This window comes from Delphinus delphis, chromosome 3, assembly GCF_949987515.2.
Source record: "Delphinus delphis chromosome 3, mDelDel1.2, whole genome shotgun sequence".
Classification (NCBI taxonomy): domain Eukaryota; kingdom Metazoa; phylum Chordata; class Mammalia; order Artiodactyla; family Delphinidae; genus Delphinus; species Delphinus delphis.
The window spans coordinates 103,712,189-103,738,989 of record NC_082685.1 but is presented as its reverse complement, the minus strand read 5'-3'; the positions used below and the strand labels follow the sequence as shown (position 1 = coordinate 103,738,989).

At 35.3% G+C, this 26,801-nt stretch overlaps 1 protein-coding gene across 2 annotated transcripts in view; it reads left to right on the top strand.

The window, feature by feature from the left end:
• RASA1 (RAS p21 protein activator 1) overlaps positions 1-26,801 on the top strand; it is a 108,768-nt gene that overhangs the window by 59,413 nt on the left and 22,554 nt on the right. The window contains exons 7-11 of one of the 2 annotated variants that reach the window (XM_060009187.2): positions 3,539-3,591; positions 5,928-6,078; positions 10,020-10,098; positions 16,469-16,589; positions 17,197-17,353. In XM_060009187.2, coding sequence (XP_059865170.1) covers positions 3,539-3,591; positions 5,928-6,078; positions 10,020-10,098; positions 16,469-16,589; positions 17,197-17,353 — 561 coding nt within the window. Of the gene's footprint in view, positions 1-3,538; positions 3,592-5,897; positions 6,079-10,019; positions 10,099-16,468; positions 16,590-17,196; positions 17,354-26,801 lie in introns of both variants that reach the window. The other variant, XM_060009186.2, reaches the window with a different exon arrangement.

Below are 26,801 nucleotides of genomic sequence, written 5' to 3'. Positions count from 1 at the left end.
AGTTTCTGCTGTATAACAAAGCGAATCAGCTATATGTATACATATATCCCCATATCCCTTCCCTCTTGCATCTCCCTCTCACCCTCCCTATCCCACCCCTCTAGATGGTCACAAAGCACCGAGCTGATCTCCCTGTGCTATGCAGCTGCTTCCCACTAGCTATCTATTTTACATTTGGTAGTGTATATATGTCAATGCTACTCTCTCACTTCGTCCCAGTTTACCCTTCCCCCTCCCCGTATCTAAAGGGCTTAACTCTTAATCCAAATTCTGTTTTACTCATATTATTTTAATAAACTGTTCATCTAATATGTTTTCAGTGGAATATTTTTTCTTTCCTTCCTGTCGGCAATTATGGATGGAATTTAAGGCTTGCCTCTCGAGTGTTTGCTTATTCTGAATTCTAACCATTAGAACATGAAAACAAACTGAATACTCCACTTTCAGTCATCTAATTTAGTTCCCACCCTTTCTTAAGTGGAACATATGAGATTTTCTGAGTTCATTTTCCTTATTGTTCTGTGCAGCTGCAAAGTAGGCTTCATCAGTGAGACTGTACTTTGTTGATAGTACTAGTTTGAAGTCTTCTCACTACCTATGTGAGGAGTTGCAAATTCTAATTAATGTTTGGAGGAGGCATACAGATAATGTAAGCAAATGAACTGGGTCAGGTGTATATATTCCCATTTTTCTCAAATTACAATAATCTTGATCTTTCTTATTTCCCCACTTTGATAGCGATCAAGGAACATGGAAATGTTTGGCTACTGTAAGAAAATAACACTGCAAGTGTGGTAGTAAATGGAAACTAACATTTACTGTTTGTATCACAGAAGACTGCAGGAAGTCAAAAACTAGACAGTGTTTGCTGGCAGTGAGGTGACCGGTCTAACTGATGTGTAAATGTGTGTGAGTCTAGTGTTATGAAAGCCTCCTGATTTTCAAGAGAAGCAAGAAATCTATATTTTTATCCCTATTTAAAATAATACCATAAATTCTTTTTAAAAAGAAAAGAAAAAAAAGAGAGGTCAAATACCAATAAACATTTAAAGCTATATCCAGTTTTCTTAAAAGGTATAAATCCCAGTTTCACTGGGAAATCTTTTTTTAAAATTTAATACATTTGTGATCATTCCGTATTCTGAACTTGATAGTTTTCAACTTATTTGGTATTTAGCATAAGCTAAATTTGCATTGTTGGTTTATTTTATGTATTTGTCAGCTCCTTCTGATTTCTTAAGGTGTTGACTGGCAGTGAAGCATCCTCAGTAACATCCCCGAGTGCCTTTTCAGACTAAATAGATGGTATAATTTTAGCTGTGTTCCTTTTCAGCTCCATATTTCCATGACACAAGTACCAAGTCCTGTTGTTTTTATCTTCTAAAATATGTCTTGAATGTGTGCCTTCTTCTCAGTCTTAAGCAACCATATTCTAGTTCAGGCCCTTTTCATCTCGTACTAGGACTTTGATGTAGCAATAACCTCTAAGTTGGTCTTGCTTGACACTTTAGTCTCCTCAAATCCTTTCTTCTAACAGCTAGAATAATCTACCTAAAACATGTGTCTGACTGTATTACTTTCTCACTTAAAATTCTTGCCTGATTCTCTTTACCTTAGCAGAGTCTGAAAAGATCTGATCCAGGTCTTGTGTCCTTTATAAGCCCTATCTCTTGTCATTTCTAGTTTTATATTCTACTCTCCGGCTTGTAGATCTTCAAATGCTCAGTACTGTTTTTCTCCTTCGCTCAAGCTACTTCCTAGGCCAGAATTCCCCTCTATTGTGTTTGGTTAGTGCCTATTCTTACTTAGAGACTTAACCTATTTATCACTCTTCCCAAGAAGTCTTCTGTTATCTTCCCCCTTATACACCCTACAGAATTGGTTGCCCTTCTCTGTTATTCTAAAAATGCCCTCAGCATGTACCTATCACTGCGCTTTGTTATATTTTCTACATTCTTTTTATAGTTATACAGTATTTATGTTCCTTTTTCTTACTAGAATGGGGACTTCCTAAGGTCACAGTCTCATTTTTCTATTATTGATACAAACCATGTGCTTGAAATATACTCATTTTACATGTGGTAATAAATGCCTGAATGAGGAAACTCAGATCCAATCCTTTCAGAAAGCAGTATTGCCAATTTCTTCTCTAAACGCTATTTTTTGTCCCCTCCCCCTTTCAGATTCCCCTTTTCTTCTTTATTCTAGCTATAGAGAAATATAGAATGGGCCTTCGAGGTCATCTAATCAACTGTCTACTAGAATATAGAAATGTTGTTTTAGCATTTGTAGTAAATGGTCATTTCAGCTGTGTTTGAACACAGGATGGCACTTTACTGCCTTTTAAGGCAGCCTGGACTGCTCCAGTTATTGTATACTTGTTTTAAATGATTCATAATTAGCTTTATGAGCCTCAGGAAATCTGAATTAGTGAGTTAAGGGTTGGAATAAAGTTAAAGAGAGAAAGTAAAAGTTTAACATTTTATTCATGTGAAAATTTAAAAATTCAGTTATATTTTATACTCTGACCAGTAATAATATGGATAATTTAAAACAGTATGAACAGCCTCTAAACCTGTAACATTGGATTTTAGGGCATTTATATATTTTAGTCTTGTAGTATTTTTACTTTCCAACTTGTTCTTTAAGCCACAATTAAAAATAATTATAGACCCTAAGAATATATGGCAAAGTGGTAGAGAGGTAATCTAGAGTTGTCAGCTTGGTATTAACATATAACATGTCTTAATCAGCAAGATAGATAATAGTCCTTCAGATGAGAGATTTTAAGTAATTACTAGTAATTAATTTTTTAAAACAGATATATCATTTTAAGGTAAATTATTTAAATACTTTAGTTATTATATGCAGTAGATTTTGACTATAATGCCTTTTATAATAATTTCTAAAGGCTTATTTTAAGTATGCAGAACATTAAATATTCTAGCAATCTGATATGATAGGCCATTAGCTCAAATAGAATTAGTAATACTAAGTCATTCTTTTCTTTCAGTTCTTGATGTTGGTATCTATTATTTCTCATCATTCAGTCTTATTTTCTGGCTTTCAGTAAAGTATGAATCAACCATGTTGATTTGAAGAGAGAACTTATAGAGAAATTCACTTTGAGAGAAGTATGAGAAAAATTAATCCACTAATTTTTTTTCCGGGCAGTTCTGGTAGGCTCTACCTCTACCACTCCCCCCTCCTAATAAAAAGAAAAAAGAATGCTAGCTATGATGTAAGCTTAACAATTTGTCATTATCAGAATTAAAATCATTGCTGTTTTTGTATTGGTAATTAATATGGAAATTGTAGTTAATAATAGATAGTCCCTAATTTTTCTATATTTTGTTGAACTTAGGCATGTTTACAAAGTGTAGTAACAAATGTAAAAGGAATGAGGTCATTTGATCAATTGCATTGCATTTATTTCATTATGTCAGCTTGAATTAAACTTGTGTTAGTTGTTTAGTTTTGATGGTATAACAGCAAAAAAGACTTTTGATTTACATATTTAATATATTCTTTTTTCAAGATGGTTCCATGGGAAAATTTCCAAACAAGAAGCTTATAATTTACTAATGACAGGTATTTATATATTCACTTTCCTTTTCTAATGTTGTTATTTAAAAAGAATAAAAAAGTGAACCAACCATTTATCATGTATTTTGCCTTTAGCATTCATTTGATATTTATGTATATTGTAATTTCTTGCCCAGCATAGATAAATTGCTGTTCTTGGTTTTGGGTGTTCTTTAGTTGAAAACATGCAGTATAAAATTCAGTGCAGTGTGTTTTCCTTCTGCACCAGGCCCCTGTATTCTTCCTTAGAAGCAGTGCCAGATGAGTGTTTTTTCCAGAAGTTTCATGTCTGTCTTTCTTCCTCACCCCTACTTACCCCGCTACACATACCCCCCCACACGCTCTCACAGGAACATACAACACACTTTTTTCATGTTAAGATGTATTTTGGGAAATCATTCCGTATCTGCATATATAAATTTTCATTATTCTTTTTAATGACCATAAGCTTTCCATTGTACAAATACCATAATTTATTATCAGTCTCTTATAGAGGAATATCATGTTGTTTTCATTTTCTTGCTGTTCAGGTGCAGCAAATGTTCTTGCATTTATCTTTGTATACTTGTAGAATTATAAAATTGGGCCTTATTTAAAATATGTTGATTTTAACATTTCCTAAAACTGTGTGGTTACAGAGATATGCAAAATAAAAATTGAATTGTACTGTGGGTTTATTATTTAAAACAAAAACTATTTCATTATCACTTATCCTAACTAAAATTTAAGACTGAATTAATTTAGTTACCAAATATCTCTTCAGGAAACCGTACTTTAGAAGGATTTGAGAGAAGTTAATAAGTAATCTGTAATTTAGAAGTCTTAGTTCTTTAAAAATGACCAGAGTTCAATGTATATGATGAATAAACCACTGATCATTTAAAGATCTTATCTGAGTTACTGTTCAAGACATAAGTCATTGCCTTTAATGTAATTAATAGTTAGCTCTTTTGAAAGATGTATGGCAGTTTTAGGAAGTATTCAATTTTATTGTGGGGATATAGGTTAAAAATTCATTAAAGAACATGGTAATTCTATATGGTAGTAACAGAGACCAAATGCTCAACCAAAATGACATGCTACCTGCTTTCAAAGTGGGACCAAAATATTTATTTTAGTGAATTTACTGAATTTTGAATATACACTTATGATTTTGAACTTGCACCACCAAATACCTGAGGCACTCAGTCTTGTTTTAGACATGTAAATTGAAAAAGAGCTAAACTTAATTTCCTTATGTTAGTTTTTATTTTCTTTCGGTCATGTGCTCTTTTAAGAGTCTGATGATTTTCTCCCAGGAAAAATAAGCACTAAAGCACATAAGCACTTGCATGCACAGTTTTGCAGTAATTCTTATTTTTTGTATTGAACATGAAATTACTTGGTAGTAAATGCCTTGGATAGATGATTGGAACTATTAGTAATTTACATAAAAATGACGTCTGATATTCTAAGTGTTCATTGTGCTTTCCTAAAAGCAATCAAGTTCTGATCTTTTCTGTCATTAGGACTTAAACAGAGAAAAGGTAAAAAAGCATCTTAGTGGTAAAAGTCACTGCCAATTGCAGATGTCAAAAAGACTTCTCTAAAATTAATATGAAAATATTTAATACATGATAATTTGCTTCTGTATGACTATTCAAGATCGTGCCTATTAAATGAAAAATAGTGCATGTGTATTGATTTTGATTAGGTACACAAATATTTCAGTTGTTTTGAATCTACTTTTGTAAGCTTTTGGTACTATTTTATTATAGTTATGACTTTTTAATGTTTAATCAGAAGCATTACTTAAGTACAGAGTGTTCTTAAATAAAATTCACTTTAACTTTTTTAGACTTTTCTTTTGCAAACAGAATGTAGTAGTTTTAGCCAGTAACCCCATCTGTGGTTAGAGTATTCTTTCCAAGTTATGACAGGTGTAGACTTATTAACCAGAAGTCAGTGCTGCACATTTCTGCCCTGTATTTTTATGTAATAAAGACAAGCAACATCATGGATGGTTGTGCCTCATAAACCAGAAAATACAAAAAGAAATTGCCTTAAAATTATCTTTATTTTAAAAAAGTTTCAGGAATTCTCTGGTGGTCCAGTGGTTAGGACTTGGCGCTTTCATTGCCCTGGCAATGAAATCTAGGTTCAGTCCCTGGTCGGGGAACTAAATCCTGCAAGCCGTGCAGTGCAGCCAAAAAAAAAAACCAAACCAAAACAATCAAAAGTTCCTGGTGAAAATTTTACATATGTTTTTGACTTTTGAATGTATTTTGTAATTGTACTACTTAACGCTTTTTCTTTTTTAATTTGATAATTAGGGAATAAAACTAACAGCTTAATTTTTATAGTTGGTCAAGTCTGCAGTTTTCTTGTGAGGCCATCGGATAATACTCCTGGTGACTATTCACTTTATTTTCGGACCAATGAAAATATTCAGCGATTTAAAATATGTCCAACACCAAACAATCAGTTTATGATGGGAGGTCGATATTATAACAGGTAAGTTGTGAGAAATTTTTAGTTTTACTTTTGGCAAGGAGAGTTGAAATCTTGATAATATAATATATCAGAATCAAAATTATATAAAAGTTTCTGACTTTGTAATATTTAAAATTATAAGACATTTAATATAATTTAGTAGTAGTCATATCCAAGAATTCTTTAGCTAGTGTCAAATGTGAATATAAATTAATAACTTTTTATTTCCTTCCAAAATTATGTAATTTTTTGATTAGTTATGCACAAGTTATTTGAAGCAAATTTGCTAAATCCATACATTATCTGTAGGACAGCAGAACATTTAATCTAAGAAAAAGAAAATATATTACCGTTTTTTATCAGTGAGACATTTTAATAGGTCACTCTTTAAGAATCTTTTTACCTGAGACTTATTAATAATGTTACCCCAAAATAATTGGGTTGTTCTCAAGTTGGTATTATTTGTAATTATTGGTTCCTACTTCTCACCTTTAAAATTCTTGGTAAACTCTTTGCTTGTCCCAAAACTCAGGTTGGACTTCATTCACTTGATTAGGAAAACCAGTTAATAGAAAAAAACATATGATAGAATGTCAGCTGTTTTTTTTTTCTGCATAATAGAAAGTAATCTTTCATTTTATTTCTGAGTGTAAACGTTTTCCCATTCCGGATAACTCTGGAGTAGAATGATTTTCCTCTTTTGGAGGCCAGTGTAAGCTAAAATGCCGGCATTTTCCTAGTTTAATGCCTTAAAATAAAACAGAGCAAAAAACCTAAAACAAGTTCTGTTGCTTGCCAGTTATTCAGTGGATAGTGAGTGATACGACATCAGATGGAAGATGAGTGTAGACGATTGGACCTTTTCACACACCTCATATATGAGCTGCTTGAACCCCTTCTAGCATTACAGTCTGATCTAGACATCCTCACTGAAAATCTAGCTAGGTGCAGTTTGAGCTCTCTATGAAGGTAAATTAAATTTTCCCATTGTCCAGGTTTCTAGGGGCATAGAATATATAAAACAATAAATTGAAAACATTCTTAACTGAATTGATAAATGTTTGCATGGAGTTTTTTTTAAGATAAAGTATTTTACATTAATTCTGGTGGAAGTTTGTTTTGCTTGATTTAAACTTCTTTACGATACACATTCTCTAAAGATGAAAATTCTTCCTACATAATGGAGGCAGCCTGTAAAATGTATAAAGGTAGTCTCTTTTGTTGATAAAGACCAGAATGAAACAGGAAGAAATACATATTTGAAGTATATTTCTTTCCAAATTATTAGTCTGCTTGCAAAATTATGATTTAAATTTTTTTCAAATATATGTTAATGTAGTGTCCGTGGTCATTCCCCCAAATTAGACTGTTTATTCCCTTTGTATATGTTCATCTTATAAAATTCAGGAGTATTGTTGTTGTTAGCTTTAATATTAAAAAAATCATTTTTAAAGGAAAGCTGGAACTATGTGACCCTCATGCCTAGAAAATGGCAGTTTTTATAATTGTTTTGGAAATACATACTCCATTTCAGCATTAATGTCAGTGATGAAGTAATTTCTAAGAAGATACACCTTTATGATTATCACTTATTGTTTAGATATGGAAGTGTAAAGTTGGATTATCCAATAAATCTGTAACAGAGCCAAATTCTGCTGACCTGTCTCCACATTAACTCTACATTAGTCTTCAGGCAAAGAGAAGTAGCAGTTATGTCCGTTTCATTTAGAAACTACATTGTTGAGACATAACTTTAATATTCCTATATTTAAAATTTTAGAAAAGTAGGAGAGGCATTTAACAACAAATATAATTCAGTAAACATTTATTGAGTGATCTACTTTTTGAAGTGTATTATACAGATCTGTGCATATATAGTAAAGAAAAAAGATACTGTTCCTACATTATTAGTGCTCAGGTCTTCTAGAAAAGATGGTAAGCTGACTGATAAATTCAAGGATGTACAACTATGCATAGGAGAATCAGTGGGAAGAGAGTAGTTGAGATGGTGATTAAGAAGGGAGAGGGAAGATTTTGGTCAGACGTTTAAGATTACTAACATGTAGTGTTCAAGAAGAGAGAGAGTTATATTTATTAAAAAGTAAATTATTAAAATGAAAGTACAGGATATAGTATCTCTAGAAACTCACAGTTATTTTACAGGTTTATAGTTAACATGTTTTAATTTTCTGAGTTGTAAATCTGATTTCATGCCTAGAACTATGGAATGTCTAGGAAATTTTTGTTTGTTGTGTCTCTCTTGACTGTTTCCTTAGGCATATCTGGGTAGACTATGAACTAAAGAGTAATTAAAAAAAAAAACTTCTTGGAAGTCCAGGTCGTTGGTAAAAAATATATCTGATTGGTTGCCACATGCTTGTAAATTTGCTCCTGGACAGTCTGAACTGTATGTACTCCATGCAGTAGTATTCTGTTCTTTCAGCTCATGGTCAAGAATTATATCGTAACATTGAGGTGCTACACAGAATAGATTGCATTTACAGTTGTAGAGCCAGAGACCTTGGATATTTTCTCAGATTTGGTGCCTTTTGCTTTGAAACACATAGTCATCTCTGTTGTGGTACCTAGGTATCTTCAAATGTATTCTTTCTGATTTTCGTTTTTCTTTAGTGTTAACATTTTTCCTTTTAAAAACGTATAACCTTCTTTGTCCTTCTGTGATAATACCTTTTTATTTTTCTCATTCCCCTACCCCCTCCTGTTAAATGCTACATCTGGTATTTAGTTCATATTCATCCATAATTTTTTTATTAATCTTTCAAATCTTCTATTTGCTTTTTAACATTATACTTTATTTATATTTAGTTTAAAATAATTTTGTAGTATAGCAGATATTTTATTATCAGAGATATATATGTGTGTGTATATATGTATATGTATCTCCAAAGATAAAAGACAACATATGTTCCAATTATTTTTTCAGTAGGAAGAACTGTGAAAAAAAATCAAGTGATAAATATATATCCAATTATATATATATATAAATATATATATAAATATATATATAAATATATATATAAATATATATGTGTGTGTGTTTATTCCAATTATTGGATCAGTAGGAAGAACATGAAAAAAACCAAGGGGTAAATTAATGAGATCTGTTTTGAGAAATGTTGCGTAGCTGTCGTTAAATACCAATTCCTCTAGTGTATTAAAGGACAGTTTAAAATTCTAGAATTTACATATTCAGGACAATAAAATGACAAACTGATCATGAGAAACATTTTATATTTAAAAAACTCATTATGTCATGTTAAAATTTGTGTTAAAATACATTATATAATGTTATTTTCAGTTTTGTTTTATTTGTAGTATTTCCCAAATATTAAGAATATTGTATAGCACTTTTTATCAAAATCATCAATAGGCCCTTCCTACTGTAGTGATAATCCTACATATAAGGTTAGCTCCTGGTCTTTCTGTCTTTCTTTCTTCCTTTTTTTTTTTTAAATTTGTTTCTGCTTTCACCTGCTATTTATGTCTCATGACCTAACTCCATCTGATTAATATAAAAGCAGAATATGTAAATGTTTTGATGATAAAAATTCTTGAAGTTTACCTGAATTCACTACTTGCTAAAAATAAATGCCGTTTGTGTGTCGGTTTTTCTTTCTCAGTCTCTCAGATACTTTTGTTTAAAAAAAAAAAAAAGACTTTTAATCATTTCCTCACGTATAGTGGTGCTTTGAGTACGTTGATGGAAAATTGAAATCTCTGACTCAAGTATTTCTGATCTGTAAACCAATAGTAGGAACATTCTTGTTTTTCTAAAGTAATGTGACTGTAATGATCATATAGTCTGTTAATGTATTCTGGTTATATACTTTGGAAAAGACTTGCAAATAGAGAATCCTTGCTAACAAGGTTTGGTGTATCTTTAAGATTTGCAATTTTTATGAGACAAATTATGTCAATGTTAGTAATTTTTATTTTAACAGCATTGGGGACATCATAGATCACTATCGAAAAGAACAAATTGTTGAAGGGTATTATCTTAAGGAACCTGTACCAATGCAGGTCAGTGTTGTTTTTCTTTTAACAATAATTAGCATTTTATTTTAAAATGCATTTTTGGTGATATGTTTATGCACACATCCATGCATTTGAAATTGGATAAAATTTAAAACTGCAGATTATACAGATTCTTTCAGAAAGTGAATACTTATAAGCGAATCTCTTAGTTTTTATTTATGTTGGTTCTAGATAATTATTAGGAAGTCCTTGGTGGCTTTTTGAGAATAGAAGCAGTGGTGGGGACAGAAGCCTAGTTGCACTGGGTCAAGGAGTGAGTTTGTTGGAGGCAAAAGTGGAGACAGCCAGGATAAATCACAGCCAGGCTTATCTAGGTGAGACTGGTAAGAAAAGAAAATAAATTAAAAAATGATAGCTAGAAGATGATGTAGGGCCAAAAGACCTTTAAACTTTTTATTTGTTTTATTTGCCTGTAGTTTTATGGTGAGAAATTTTTGAGCATGTCTCTGTACTCGGGAGGAGAGTGACAGTGGTGGGTGAGGGATGGGGTAATGGCAATACCCCATGTACAAGGTCCTAGGGAAGGCAAGAGTGGCTGAAGTCCAGAACATAAGAAGACAGGCCTTGAACAAGAGGGCCTGTTGAATACTGGTTGCTTAATGCATAGGGTGATTGATTAGCTTCTGTTTCTTGCCCATGATACTTCCTAAAGTGTGGTGGGAAAAGGTTGTAGCAGGGGTTAGAAAAAGGTACTTCAAAGGAGTCATTAAGAATTTTCCTATGTGGAAAATGGAGGTAGTGATATTCTAGGGACATAAAGAAAGATTGTGAGAGGTTTTGGGTACCCCACTAAACTTTCACAGTGATTTGTAGTGTCTCGAGCTTCTCAATATTTCTTCCTCCGAACAAGTTAGTTTCTGATGGTTATAGCCTCCTATTCATTGCAGCTGCTGAAGGCGGGGGGGGGGGGGGGCCATCATTATTCTGATGCTTAATATAAATTTAAGAATCATCATCTTGAAACATTTTAATGTATCTTGCTTCAGTTCCTCATGCTTTTCTGGTAGAATGTAAAGTTCAGGAGGGCAAGTGTTTTGTGTTGTATTCCTAGTGCCTAGAATAGTACTAGGCATTAGGTATTCAATCAATATTAATTGAATGAATAGCTCCTTTCCAACAGGAAGCACTCACTTCATCCTCTGAATTATCACTAATGTGTCTTATTTTGTTTGTTGCTGTCTCCATGTCAGTTTCTTCCTCTCTGCCTATCTAAATCCTGCAAGTTTAAGATCCATCTCAAGTTTTACTTCCTTGTTGACACCCTCCTAGTATCTGTAGTTAGCAATGATGTACCACTTTTGTTGGCAGTTCTGGCGGACTTTGACCAATTTTTTTTAAAACCACATAGTGCGGTATGTGCTTTCTAGAAACCACAGCTTAGGATCTTTTTATTAGGAATCAGAGGTGCCTTTACCTACAAATGACAGATCCTGCCACTCAGTCCCATTGCTATATCCTTAAAATTCTGATTCACATTGGCTGTTTGAATTAATGATGAATTTAAATTGTTTCTAAGTCAACAAATTTTTTTAACAAATTTTATTTTATTGGCCCACAAGTTAAGTCATGCATTTTTCCCATTTATGCTTAGAATTCATGCTTAGAATTTTCTAATTTAATTTTTTACAGTTGGAAAAATAGCATTTGACATCTAGTAAACTTAAACTTTATACTTATGTTATGAGATAGTTTTAAGAATTACTTCAGATATACAGTGAGCCTCATTCTTACTTGTGTTACTGTTTCATAACTGAACAAACCTCAGATTATTGTCATCTGCAAAAATGCCTATAATGCTTTGAATACTTCAGAAATAACAAATGCTGATTACAGAGCAATTTGATTACTTCACAAAAACCATTAAATGCTATTTGAAGTCAATTATTTTGGGCCTGGAGTAAAAGTAGGTTACAGTAGAAGTTTGAGAATCATAACACTTACCTATCCTTCCTAGCAGGATTCTAACTATTAGAGAACCCAAAGGCTAAAAATGTCCTTTTATTAATGTAAAAGTGATTAGCTAGCAGAATCATCTCATTCCCCCTGAGGTGATCCTGCATACTCCCACTCCAGGTAAGATGCTGGAAGAGAAAGAGCAGAGTCCCTAGCTAGGTGTGCTAACTTAGTGGAACTAACACTTCAGACGAATTACAGGAAAAGAAGGAGCCTTTTGAGACAATGCACCCCACACTAAAAATATTGATATCTAACATTTTTGGAGCACTATATTCTAGGCACTGTTTCTTATACGTATTAATTTATTTAACTTTTTTTTTTTTTTTTTTGCCGTACGCGGGCTTCTCACTGTTGTGGCCTCTCCCGTTGCGGAGCACAGCCTCCGGACGTGCAGGCTCAGCAGCCATGGCTCACGGGCCCAGCCACTCCGTGGCATGTGGGATCTTCCCGGACCGGGGCATGAACCCGTGTCCCCCGCATCGGCAGGCGGACTCTCAACCACTGCGCCACCAGGGAAGCCCTAATTTATTTAACTTTTTAAACAATTTGATGAGGTTGATCCTGTATTTATGCCCATTTTACAGATAAGGAAACTGGAACCAGAGAGTAAATTACTTAAGGCATCAGGTCATCCTTGACTCTTCTTTTTCTCTCCTACACTCTGTATCCAAACTGTCAAGAACATCATGCTGTCTGCCTTCAAAATATATCTAGAATACAACCATCACCAGAATCTGGCTTCATCTCTCTGTTTCTACTTTTGCCCCCCCTTAACACTGCACTGCAGTCAGAGGGATCCATTTAAAATGTCAGACCATTGCACGCCTCTGTTTAACACTTACAGGTGTTCTACATTTCATTCAGAGTAAAAGCCAGAGTCCCTGCAGTGGCATGCAAAACCCTAGAGTGGTCCTCTGAATGCTTTCTACCATCCTTCTCTCTCACTCGTCTCCACTCACGTTGGCTTCTCTGCTATTTTAAAAAATATGCCAGGATCTTGGCATTAGAATCTTTGTTCCAGCTGTTCACTCTGCTCAAAATGACTTTCCCTCAAATATCCACTCGCCTCACTCTGTTATTTCTTTCAAATTTGGCTCAGAAATCAGCTTCACAATTGAGACCTACTTGTACACATTATTTGTTGCTGCTACTTGCCCTACCCTGTAGAGCACTTACCACCTATTAACATACAATTTGCTTATTATGTTTATTACCTCTTTTCTTCATTGGTATATAAATTCCTTGGAGGTAAAGATATTTGATTTATTTACTGATGTATCTCAAGAACTAGAACAGTACCTGGCACTCAACAAACATTTATTGAATTAATTTATTAAATGAGTTTTCTTAGCCATTACGTGACAAAGGCAGGATTTACAACTGAGGTCTGGTTACAGGAGCCTGCACACCTAACCTCTATGCAAAAGCTTGCTTCAGTGGCTGTTAAACTCTCACCCGCCAGATTATCTACTTCCCCTGGGGAGTAATATATAAGACTTCCTTCTTCAGAACTGTGTACAAAGAGTAGGCTGAGAAGCCTTCCCTCCTGTCATCCAGTAATTTACTAGAACTTGGACCGTGAGGTTGTGTCCTTGCCTGTAGTGTCTTCTAATGTAGGAGTTACAGATCAGTTGATCAGCCCCTATCTTAAAATAAGTAGGAAAGACTTATATAGATTATCTTGAAATCAGATATTTAAATCCAAATGTTAGTGTAGTAATATGTCTTAAATAAACTACAAATGTGCCCCATTCTGCACCTAACAGTAAATATTATCACTACTGTAATAAAGACTGGTAAGCACAAATCTATACAACTAGGGAGGTAGTCATCACTATTTATCATCTGGGTGCGATGTATCTTTTCAAATTTTTTATATTCTTAGTCATTTTCTGAATAATTTGTAGAAGTAAGAATAAAGGTTTAGTACAAAAAAACTTTATTAGAAAATTTAATAAGAATTTAAATGTAGCAAACCCCATTTTTGTTCCATATTTCCTTGGTTATAAAGGGTTACATACTGGAAATAGAAGGCAGCTAACTGCTCATCCACTGTCATGCACGGACTTGGAACATATCCATCTTGTAAATCCAAATTTCAGATACATCTTTTATAAGTTCTTATGATTACTCTGGTTCTTCTTACGTTTTTACTGTCAAAATGCAGTACTGATTCCAGATTTTAAATATATTTCAACTGGGTTCTAGTTTATGATTCTTTCTTCCTCTTCTTGCATCATCAACTGCAATACTTTTGAAAACTTTGATGGTTCATAATTTTGTTGGATAGTACAGTCTTTATTGCTTCGTAAGTGTAATACATTTTTATGTTTATAAACATCAGAATGATCAATATGGTGAATTTTAAAATTTCTACATTATATGTTTCCTTCTAGTAACCTTTGTCCATTTATAAATCATACTGAGTAAATCTTGGTGCACAATCATAAAGATTTAAAGAATCCTCATTTCCTTTTAGGAAACAGGATAATCTAGATACTTGTTACAAGTTATTGCATGATGATGTCCTTCCTATTGAATCACTAACTAGATGAGAGCACTATATTTCTTTTCCCCTAGAAATATATCATTCACTCAGCGATTCTTAGTTTGAGAAAAATCACCAAAGGAGATTACCATCTGAAGAATTACAATCTGAGATTTTGCTTATCAAAATCAATTTTATCATCACAATAGATCCCAGAGTCTTGCTGTTTCTTTGCATTTATCATCTGAGTCTTTTTATAATTGTCACACATCTTTCTTTGTCAATTTTTTTCTCTTTGCTGTTATGATCAGAAAATTAAGAATTCTGAATTTTCTTATGTGTTCAATGAAAACTAATAAAAATATAACAAAGATGGCCTTTTATACTTTTTTGAAAGATGCTACAATAGTTGGCCACACAGTAAAAAATGCCAAAGGGTGATGCAATAGAGATGATTTATTTCACTGTTGGATCACCCTCTAGACCAAGGGCTGGCAAACTTTTCTGTAAAGGACCAGATAATAAACATTTTAGGTTTTGTGGGCCATTCAGTCTCTGTCTCAGTTACTAAACTGCCTTTGTAGTGTGAAAGCAACCACAGACAGTATGTAAAGGAATGAGCCATGGCTGTGTTCCAATAAAACCTTATGTCCAAAAACAGGCAGTAGGCTAGATTTGGTCCATGTGCTGTGGTTTGCCAGTGCCTGCTCTTTGGCATACTTGAGAATAATTGTTAAGTCATGATGAAATGGTTCCTACGATGATGAAATAGCAGAGTGTTTCAAGATATAGGAAGAATATGATTCGTGAAAATCCCATAACATATCTTAGACTTATAAAACGATCAGCTGGATCCATAAGTCTCTAAGAAAACAAAGTCATAAAATATTAATTCTTGCAAATAGTAAGAGCTGCTCAAGAAAGAAACTAAGAAACTAAAATTGGGTCCATTGGACCTTGATGGTAATATCGAAGATTGACTTATTTTGGGAAGGTCATTTATAAAGGCACTCTTCGCTTTGTATTCTTCCTGACATTATAATTCTTTTTGTTACTTGTAGGGGGGCAGGGATTTAGCATTTAACACACATACATTCCTGTAAGTCATGATGTTGTATGAAATCATGCAATAAAAACCACAGGATTATGGAAAAAAGGGGGTTAAGGGTACAACACTCAAAAACTTCATCAGTGACACATAAAGATAAGAAGCTAGTAAAAATGTAGTGTAGTTTTTATACGTGCTAAATGGGTAAGAAATATTTAAATATTACAATAAATAAGGCACTTTACCTTGAAAAAGACCTGAAGTTTACTTGTGGAAGAGGCCATCAGAAGGGCTGTAAATAGCGGGAAGTGGTACAAGGAGGATTATCTGAAATCAGATATGTTAGAACACCAGATGTGAATGGATGGGTATGGCGTGTAACACTCGGTGAAGCTGGGGAGGCTTTTAGGCTTTTGAGATGTATTTTGCATATTCCTAGGCATCTCAGTTCAGCTGGGTGCAATTTTCTGCATTCACATAGTTTCTCATGGATATAATTGTCCATAAGCAAACATGAATTTGCTTTATGCTCAAATTGGTTCTAATCTATCAGTTATGCTTGGACAAATTCATGTTTTCAAAACAATGTTGCTTGTAAAACTTAAAAAAAAACCTGTATTTTTCAAAAAAAAAGCTTATTAGTTGTCCATATTCTTGAGAAATGGTAAGTGCACTTTTTTGAAAATTTCTTTGGAAAGCAAAGATCTCTTAATAATATATATGTTACAGTATTTTAGATTTTAGTAGTAAAATTTTTTTAATGTCTAGACAGACAGTCTGGTTTTTAAATTGGTAGTTTAGTAGGTTTTACTTCATTTCCATCAAGAATTCATGAAATAATTTTAGTATTTTTGAAAATTCAGGATCAAGAACAAGTACTCAATGATACAGTGGATGGCAAGGAAATTTATAATACAATTCGTCGTAAAACAAAGGATGCCTTTTATAAAAACATTGTTAAAAAAGGTTATCTTCTAAAAAAAGGTAAGTGTGAAACTTTTAAGACTAAAGATTCAATTTCAGTATTTTACTGTTAACATTTATTAGAAACATTGTAAATATTGGGCATAAAACTTATCTGAGATACGTATTTAATAAGTTGGTATCTGATTCTTGAGCCCCTCTTTACCCCATAACTTTTTTTTTTTTAAGAGAAAATTCTTATCGGCACTTGGCACATTCATAGTACTGATGTTTCTATTTTATGTATTTGCCTCAGTTTGGCATTAAGAAATGTTGGGGCATTGAGGGGTGCATGATTAATAGAAGAGTTTTTTTTTCTCATGACTGGAAAAGAATGAATCCTAAGCAAGAATTTTAAAGATTTTATCATAATGAAATCTCTAAACATACTGTTAAGGTACCCTTGTCACTTACTCAGTGACTCATTAAAGCAAGCAATATAACAAAAGATATTTTTCTACAGATATATTACAGACACTTTCTCATTTTGTAAGGATTGGTGTTATTTAAGCTTTGGAATAAAAATATATTTAATTTTTAGTTTTTAGCAACAATAATTTTTATGATTTTACTATATGTGACTTCATAGTTCATTATTTGGCTAAGGGGAAACAATTTTTTTTAACAGGCAAAGGAAAAAGGTGGAAAAATTTATATTTTATCTTAGAGGGCAGTGATGCCCAACTTATTTATTTTGAAAGTGAAAAACGAGCTACAAAACCAAAAGGATTAATAGATCTCAGCGTGTGTTCTGTCTATGTTGTTCATGATAGTCTCTTTGGCAGGTAAGAAATTGGTTTCCTATTTCTTTTTGGAATTGTTTTAATAAAAAAATAGTATGTTCAGATCATTTCAAAGCATAGCAAACCAATTTGTGAAATCTGAAAATGTCACATATACTCTCTAGGGTAATTTCTGTCTTCCTTACTTATTTTAGACTAACCTATGCATAAAATTCTACTCCACTATATCACATAGAAACCTTTGGAATCTATGCCTCTCCTGTAGTAAGACTTGATCTGTATGTAGTGTGTTTCCTGCCTGCACCTACCACCACTCTTTTGAGTGACTTACTTTGAGTCTTGTCTCCTTTCCCCTATTTTATCATTCTTGGTTAACTCAGTGCATCTGATGGTAGTAGATACACTCAGTTGTACTATTAACTTGATTCCTAAGAAACTTGACATTGAGAGACAACTATAGTATAAAAACAATTATTTCAATAGGAAAGAGGAGTATTTCAGATTTGAAATAAAAACATTTTTTCTTAATGTTAGAGTTTTTAAAAAAATAAAATAATCGTATAAACTAAAGGTAAATCCTGAACAGCACAAGGCAAATTCAGCTCTTGATTACATCTAGTTTTTTGTAATAAGGGCCTTTCTTTGTATTTCACCATCAGAATTATCAATAATCCATTCTAGAGTGTTTTTAGATATATTTAGCACTTTTATTACCTATTGCTATGATGAATAAAACGCAGGCAATTAAAACAAATTTTTTTAACAACTTATGCTGCAGGATGGCATTTCTACTAGGCAACCCTAGTTTATCCTATTTAAGTGGGAAGGCTTCAAGAGAAGTACCTGTGGAGCATAAAAGCTTGTCATATCTTTTTTTCCAAACTGTGTTTAGGAGATCACATTAGTGATTTTAACAGTTCATTTTTTAAATGGTCAGATAGGTTTGGGAAATGCTGAATTGAACAAATAATTTTCCTTACAGAGGGGCATTCTGGAGTTTTAGCCAGTGTTTGTATTGTGAATCACCAAGAGGGGAGTATAATATGCAGTATTTCATGAATTCATTGGACCTTGATACTCTCCCTTTTTTTCTCTCAAACCCTTCTTAATATCTCCTAAAAACAGCTGTTCCCCGCCCCCCCCCAAAAAAAAGCAAAAAAAGTTTGGGCAAGGTAGGATTTCATAGGATTCTTTTCCCCTCCCTTTACAGTATGGGAAGCTTAGCCTTTAGATGTAGTTGGATCAGACCTCTGGCTTTTCAGTCTTTCTACTCTGCCTTACTTTGTGTGTACTGGATTCTTCTCACAAAGCTGCTTCCTTCATGATGGTGAGGTGGCAAACAGTACCAGAGAAAGGAGAAGTGAACTATTGAAAATCCTGAGAATACACTATTGTGTATTCCAGTAACTATTGAAAATCCTGAGAATACACTGTTTGTTGTGTTATCAAATAGATAGCAGTCATTGAATATTTCTCACTTTGTGTAAGCATAGAACCCAATACACTGACTGACCTTGAGCATTTAGTTCATGAAGTCTAATGTGAAAGTTAATGGCAGCCCTCACCAGTAGAGATGACTGGTATGCACGCCTAGCCTGTGGAACACTGGACAGCACTGCTCGTTCGGCTGTTTTTCCCGGCACTTTAGTTGCACAGCTCTACAATTTTTCCAGCTTATTTTCAGTATTATTAACAGGTCTCTAAGCATTCTATCTCTTTGTATTAAACTTCTGACTTTCAATACTGCTTTACCTTTTTTTTTTTTAACAACTTTGTTGGAGTATAAGTGCTTTACAGTGGTGTATTAGTTTCTGCTTTATAACAAAGTGATTCAGTTATACATATACATATATCTCCATATCTCTTCCCTCTTGCGTCTCCCTCCCTCCCACCCTCCCTATCCCACCCCCCTAGGTGGTCACAAAGCACCCAGATGATTTCCCTGTGCTATGCGGCTGCTTCTCACTAGCTGTTTTACATTTGGTAGTATATATATGTCCATGCCACTCTCTCACTTTGTCCCAGCTTACCCTTCCCCCTCCCCACATCCTCAAGTCCATTCTCTAGTAGGTCTGCGTCTTTATTCCCATCTTGCCCCTAGGTTCTTCATGACCATTTTTTGTTTTTTTCTTAGATTCCATATATATGTGTTAGCATATGGTATTTGTTTTTCTCTTTCTGACTTAACTTCACTCTGTATGACAGACTCTAGGTCCATCCACCTCACTACAAATAACTCAGTTTTGTTTCTTTTTGTGGCTGAGTAATATTCCATTGTATGTATGTGCCACATCTTTTTTATCCATTAATCTGTTGATGGACACGTAGGTTGCTTCCATGTCCTGGCTATAGTAAACACAGCTGCAGTGAACACTGTGGTACATGACTCTTTTTGAATTATGGTTTTCTCACGGTATATGCCCAGTAGTAGGATTGCTGGGTCGTATGGTAGTTCTATTTTTAGTTTTTTAAGGAACATCCATACTGTTCTCCATAGTGGCTGTATCAATTTACATTCCCACCAACAGTGCAAAAGGGTTCCCTTTTCTCCACAGCCTCTCCAGCACTTATTGTTTGTAGATGTTTTGATGATGGCCACTCTGACCAGTGTGAAACGATATCTCATTGTAGTTTTGATTTGCATTTCTCTAACGATTAATGATGTTGAGCATTCTTTCATGTGTTTGTTGGCAATCTGTATATCTTCTTTGGAGAAATGTCTATTTAGGTCTTCTGCCCATTTTTGGATTGGGTTCTTTGTTTTTTTGATATTGAGCTGCATGAGCTGCTTGTAAATGTTGGAGATTAATCCTTTGTCAGTTGCTTCATTTGCAAATATTTTCTCCCATTCTGAGGGTTGTCTTTTCGTCTTGTTTCTGGGTTCCTATGCTGTGCAAAAGCTTTGAAGTTTCATTAGGTCCCATTTGTTTATTTTTGTTTTTATTTCCATTTCTCTAGGAGGTGGGTCAAAAGGGATCTTGCTGTGATTTATGTCATGAAGTGTTCTGCCTATGTTTTCCTCTAAGAGTTAAATAGTGTCTAGCCTTACATTTAGGTCTTTAATCCATTTTGAGTTTATTTTTGTGTATGGTGTTAGGGAGGGTTCTAATATCATTATTTTACATATAGCTGTCCAGTTTTCCCAGAACCACTTATTGAACAGGCTGTCTTTTCTCCATTGTATATTCTTGCCACCTTTATCAAAAATAAGGTGACTGGGCTTCCCTGGTGGCGCAGTGGTTGAGAGTCCACCTGCCGATGCAGGGGACACGGGTTCGTGCCCCGGTCCGGGAAGATCCCACATGCCAGAGCGGCTGGGCCCGTGAGCCATGGCCGCTGAGCCTGCGCGTCCGGAGCCTGTGCTCGGCAGTGGGAGAGGCCACAATGGTGAGAGGCCCACGTACCGCCAAAACAAAAACAAAACACAAAACAATAAGGTGACCATATGTGTGTGGGTTTATCTCTGGGCTTTCCATCCTGTTCCATTGATCCATATTTCTGTTTTTGTGCCAGTATCATACTGTCTTGATTACTGTAGCTTTGTGGTATAGTCTAAAGCCAGGGAGCCTGATTCCTCCAGCTCTGTTTTTCTTTCTGAAGATTGCTTTGGCTATTTGGGGCATTTTGTGTTTCCACACAAATTGTGAGATTTTTTGTTCTAGTTCTGTAAAAAATGCCAGTGGTAGTTTGATAGGGATTGCATTCAATCTGTAGATTGCTTTGGGTAGTAATTTTCACAATGTTGATTCTTCCAATCCAAGAACATGGTATATCTCTCCATCTATTTGTATCATCTTTAATTTCTTTCATCAGTGTCTTATAATTTTCTGCATACAGGGCTTTTGTCTCCTTAGGTAGGTTTATTCCTAGATATTTTATTCTTTTTGTTGCAGTGGTAAATGGGAGTGTTTTCTTAATTTCACTTTCAGATTTTTCATCATTAGTGTATAGGAATGCCAGAGATTTCTGTGCATAAATTTGTATCCTGCAACTTTACCAAATTCATTGATTAGCTCTAGTAGTTTTCTGGTGGCATCTTTAGGATTCTCTATATATAGTATCATGTCATCTGCAAACAGTGACAGCTTTACTTTTTCTTTTCCGATTTGGAATCCTTTTATTTCTTTTTCTTCTCTAATTGCTGTGGCTAAAACTTCCAAAACTATGTTGAATAATAGTGGTGAGAGTGGGCAACCTTGTCTTGTTCCTGATCTTACTGGAAATGGTTTCAGTTTTTCACCATTGAGGACGATGTTGGCTGTTGATTTGTCATATATGGCCTTTATTACATTGAGGTAAGTTCCCTCTATGCCTACTTTTGGAGGGTTTTTATCATAAATGGGTGTTGAATTTTGTCGAAAGCTTTCTCTGCATCTATTGAGATGACCATATGGTTTTTCTCCTTCAATTTGTTAATATGGTGTATCACATTGATTGATTTGCATATATTGAAGAATCCTTGCATTCCTGGGATAAACCCCACTTTATCATGGTGTATGATCCTTTTAATGTGCTGTTGGATTCTGTTTGGTAGTATTTTGTTGAGGAGTTTTGCATCTATGTTTATCAGTGATTTTGGCCTATAGTTTTCTTTCTTTGTGACTTCTTTGTCTGGTTTTGGTATCAGGGTGATGGTGACCTCGTAGAATGAGTTTGGGAGTGTTCCTCCCTCTGCTATATTTTGGAAGAGTTTGAGAAGGATAGGTGTTAGCTCTTCTCTAAATGTTTGATAGAATTCGCCAGTGAAGCCATCTGGTCCTGGGCTTTTATTTGTTGGAAGATTTTTAACCACAGCTTCAATTTCAGTGCTTGTGATTGGTCTGCTCATATTTTCTATTTCTTCCTGGTTCAGTCTCGGAAGGTTGTGCATTTCTAAGAATTTGTTCATTTCTTCCAGGTTGTCCATTTTATTGCCATATAATTGCTTGTAGTAATCTCTCATGATCCTTTGTATTTCTGCAGTGTCAGTTGTTACTTCTCCTTTTTCATTTCTAATTCTATTGATTTGAGTCTTCTCCCTTTTTTTCTTGATGAGTCTGGCTAATGGTTTTGCAATTTTGTTTATCTTCTCAAAGAACCAGATTTTAGTTTTATTGATCTTTGCTATAGTTTCCTTTCTTTCTTTTTCATTTATTTATATATCTGATCTTTATGATGTCTTTCCTTCTGCTAACTTTGGGGTTTTTTTGTTCTTCTTTTTCTAATTGCTGTCAGTGTAAGGTTAGGTTGTTTACTTGAGATGTTTCTTGTTTCTTAAGGTAGAATTGTATTGCTATAAACTTCCCTCTTAGAACTGCTTTTGCTGCATCCCATAGGTTTTGGGTCATTGTATTTTCATTGTCATTTGTTTCTAGATATTTTTTGATTTCCTCTTTGATTTCTTCAGTGATCTCTTGGTTATTAAGTAGTGTATTGTTTAGCCTCCATGTGTTTCTATTTTTTACAGATTTTTTTCCTGTAATTGATATCTAGTCTCATAGTGTCTTGGTCGGAAAAGATACTTGATACAATTTCAATTTTCTTAAATTTACCAAGGCTTGATTTGTGACCCAAGATATGATCTATCCTGGAGAGTGTTCCATGAGCACTTGAGAAGAATGTGTATTCTGTTGTTTTTGAATGGAATGTCCTATAAATATCACTTAAGTCCATCTTGTTTAATGTATCATTTAAAGCTTGTGTGTTCTTATTTATTTTCATTTTGGATGATCTGTCCATTGGTGAAAGTGGGGTGTGAAAGTCCCCTACTATGATTGTGTTACTGTCGATTTTGCCTTTTATGGCTGTTAGTATTTGCCTTATGTTGAGGTGCTCCTATGTTGGGTGCATAAATATTTACCATTGTTATGTCTTCTTCATGGATTAATCCCTTGATCATTATGTAGTTTCCTTCTTTGTCTCTTCTAATAGTCTTTATTTTAAAGTCTATTTTCTCTGATATGAGAATTGCTACTCCAGCTTTCTTTTGATTTCCATTTGCATGGAATATCTTTTTCCATCCCCTCACTTTCCGTCTGTATGTGTCCCTAGGTCTGAAGTGGGTCTCTTGTAGACAGCATATATACAGCTCTTGTTTTTGTATCCATTCAGCCAGTCTATGTCTTTTGGTTGGAGCATTTAATCCATTTACATTTAAGGTAATTATCAATATGTATGTTCCTATTACCATTTTCTTGATTGTTTTGGGTCTGTTATTGTAGGTCTTTTCCTTCTCCTGTGTTTCTTGCCTAGAGAAGATCTTTTAGCATTTGTTGTAAAGCTGGTTTGGTGGTGCTGAACTCTGTCAGCTTTTGCTTGTCTGTAAAGGTTTTAATTTCTCCATTAAATCTGAATGAGATCCTTCCTGGGTAGAAGTAATCTTGGTTGTAGGTTTTTCCTGTTCATCATTTTAAATATGTCCTGCCAGTCCCTTCTGGCTTGCAGAGTTTCTGCTGAAAGATCAGCTGTTAACCTTATGGTGATTCCTTGTGTGTTATTTGTTGTTTTCCCCTTGCTGTTTTTAATATTTTTTCTTTGTATTTAATTTTTGATAGTTTGATTAATATGTGTCTTGGCGTGTTTCTCCTTTGATTTATCCTTTATGGGACTCTCTGTGCTTCCTGGACTTGATTAACTATTTCCTTTCCCATATTAGGGAAGTTTTCAACTATAATCTCTTCAAATATTTTCTTAGTCCCTTTCTTTTCCTTTTCTTCTGGGACCCCTATAATTCGAATGTTGATGCATTTAATGTTGCCCCAGAGGTCTCTGAGACTGTCCTCAATTCTTTTTTCTTTATTCTGCTCTGCAGTAGTTATTTCCACTATTTTATCTTCCAGGTCACTTATCCGTTTTTCTGCTTCAGTTACTCTGCTATTGATCCCTTCTAGAGAATTTTTAATTTCATTTATTGTGTTGTTGATCACTGTTTGTTTGCTCGTTAGTTCTTCTAGGTTCTTGTTAAGCGTTTCTTGTATTATCCATTCTGTTTCCAAGATTTTGGATCATCTTTACTATCATTATTCTGAGTTCTTATTCAGGTAGACTGCCTGTTTCCTCTTCATTTGTTAGGTCTGGTGGGTTTTTACCTTGCTCCTTCATCTGCTGTGTGTTTCTCTGTCTTCTCATTTTGCTTATTAACTTACTGTGTTTCGGGTCTCCTTTTCGCAGGCTGCAGGTTCGTAGTTCACGTTGTTTTTGGTGTCTGTCCCCAGTGGCTAAGGTTGGTTCAGTGGGTTGTGTAGGCTTCCTGGTGGAGGGGACTAGTGCCTGTGTTCTGGTGGATGAGGCTGGATCTTGTCTTTCTGATGGGCAGGTCCACGTCTGGTGGTGTGTTTTGCGGCGTCTGTGGCCTTGTTGTGATTTTCGGCAGGTCTGTGCTATTGGGTAGGGTTGTGTTTATGTCTTGCTAGTTGTTTGGCATAGGGTGTCCAGCACTGGCGCTTGCTCGTCGTTGAGTGGAGGTGGGTCTTGGCGTTGAGATGGAGATCTCTGGGAGATTTTCACCGTTTGATATTATGGACCAACGTCCTGAACTTGGCTCTCCCACCTCAGCGGCACAGCCCTGACGCCTGGCTGGAGCACCAAGAGCCTGTCATCCACATGGCTGAGAATAAAAGGGAGATAAAAAAGAAAGAAAGAAGAAGATAAAATAGTTATTAAAATAAATAAAAAATAATTAAAATTTTTTTTAAAGTAATTAAAAGAAAAAAAGAAGAGAGCAACCAAAACAAATTCATCAATGATAACAAGCACTAAAAACTATAACAACAACAAAAAAAACCAGACAGAACCCTAGGACAAATGGTAAAAGCAAATCTATACAGACAAAATCACACACAGAAGCTACACATACACTCTCACAAAAAAAGAAAAAGGGAAAAAAATATATATATCATTGCTCCCAAAGTCCACCTCCTCAATTTGGGATGATTCGTTGTCTATTCATGTATTCCACAGATGCAGGGTACATCAAGTTGATTGTGGAGATTTAATCCGCTGCTTCTGAGGATGCTGGGAGAGATTTCCCTTTCTTTTCTTTGTTGGCACAGTCCTGGGGTTCAGCTTTGGGTTTGGCCCCGCCTCTGCATGTAGGTTGCCTGAGGGCATCTGTTCTTCGCTCAGACGGGACGGGGTTAAAGAAGCACCTCATTTGGAGGCTCTAGCTAACTCAGGCCATGGCAAGGGAGGGGTATGGAGTTCGGGGTGAGCCTGTGGCGGCGGAGGCCAGCATGATGCTGCACCAGCCTGAGGTGTGCCATGTGTTCTCCCAGGGAAGTTGTCCCTGGATCCCGGGACCCTGGCAGTGGCTGGCTGTACAGGCTTCTGGGAGGGGAGGTGTGAATAGTGGACTGTGCTTGCACACAGGCTTCTTGGTGGCTGCATCAGCAGCCTTAATGTCTCATGCCCGTCTCTGGGGTCCACGCTGTTAGCCGCGGCTCATGCCCATCTCTGGAGCTCCTTTAAGTGGTGCTCTTAATCCCCTCTCCTCGCGCAGCAGGAAACAAAGAGGCAAGAAAAAGTCTCTTGCCTTTTCGGCAGCTCCAGACTTTTTCCCGGATTCCCTCCCGGCTAGGTGTGGTGCAGTAGCCCCCTTCAGGCTGTGTTCACGCAGCCAACCCCAGTCCTCTCCCTGCGATCCAACCGAAGCCCGAGACTCAGCTCCCAGCCCCTGCCCATCCCGGTGGGTGAGCAGACAAGCTTCGGGGGCTGGTGAGTGCTGGTCAGCACCGATCCTCTGTGCGGGAATCTCTCCGCCTTGCCATCCGCACCCCTGTTGCTGCGCTCTCCTCCGTGGCTCCGAAGCTTCCCCCCTCCGCCACCCGCAGTCTCTGCCCGCGAAGGGGCTCCTAGTGTGTGGAAACCTTTGCTTTGCTTCTTCACAGCTCCCTCCCACTGGTGCAGGTCCTGTCCCTATTCTTTTGTCTGTTTTTTCTTTTTGCTTTGGCCCTACTCAGGTACTTGGGGAGTTTTTTACCTTTTGGGAGGTCTGAGGTCTCTGCCAGCGTTCAGTAGGTGTTCTGTAGGAGTTGTTCCACATGTAGATGTATTTCTGATGTATTTGTGAGGAGGAAGGTGATCTCCATGTCTTACTCTTCTGCCATCTTGAAGCTCCTCCCTGCTTTACTTTAAATATAAACGATTTCAGAAGCACAAGTTTGAAGACATTGAATCATACAGAGTTATTACTGTAGTGAATATTTATGTGGGAATTTCATACCTGTATCTTTTCTTAGGCTGAATCTTTTACTGTGGCAGTATTTATTGTTTTATCTATGTTTAGGATGGATATTAAATTTTAGGTTGGTAATTACTTTCTTTCAGCATTTTAAAGATTTTCTACTTTTCAACATTTTGTCATTCTGTTTCTCTTTTAGAGATAATGTATCTTTTTTCCTTCACGATGTACTGTATTTCATCTTTCTCTGAAAGCTTTGAGATTTTTCCTTTCCTTAGATTTTCAAAAGTTAAACCAAATATGCCTACTGTAAAAATATATATTTTTTAAATG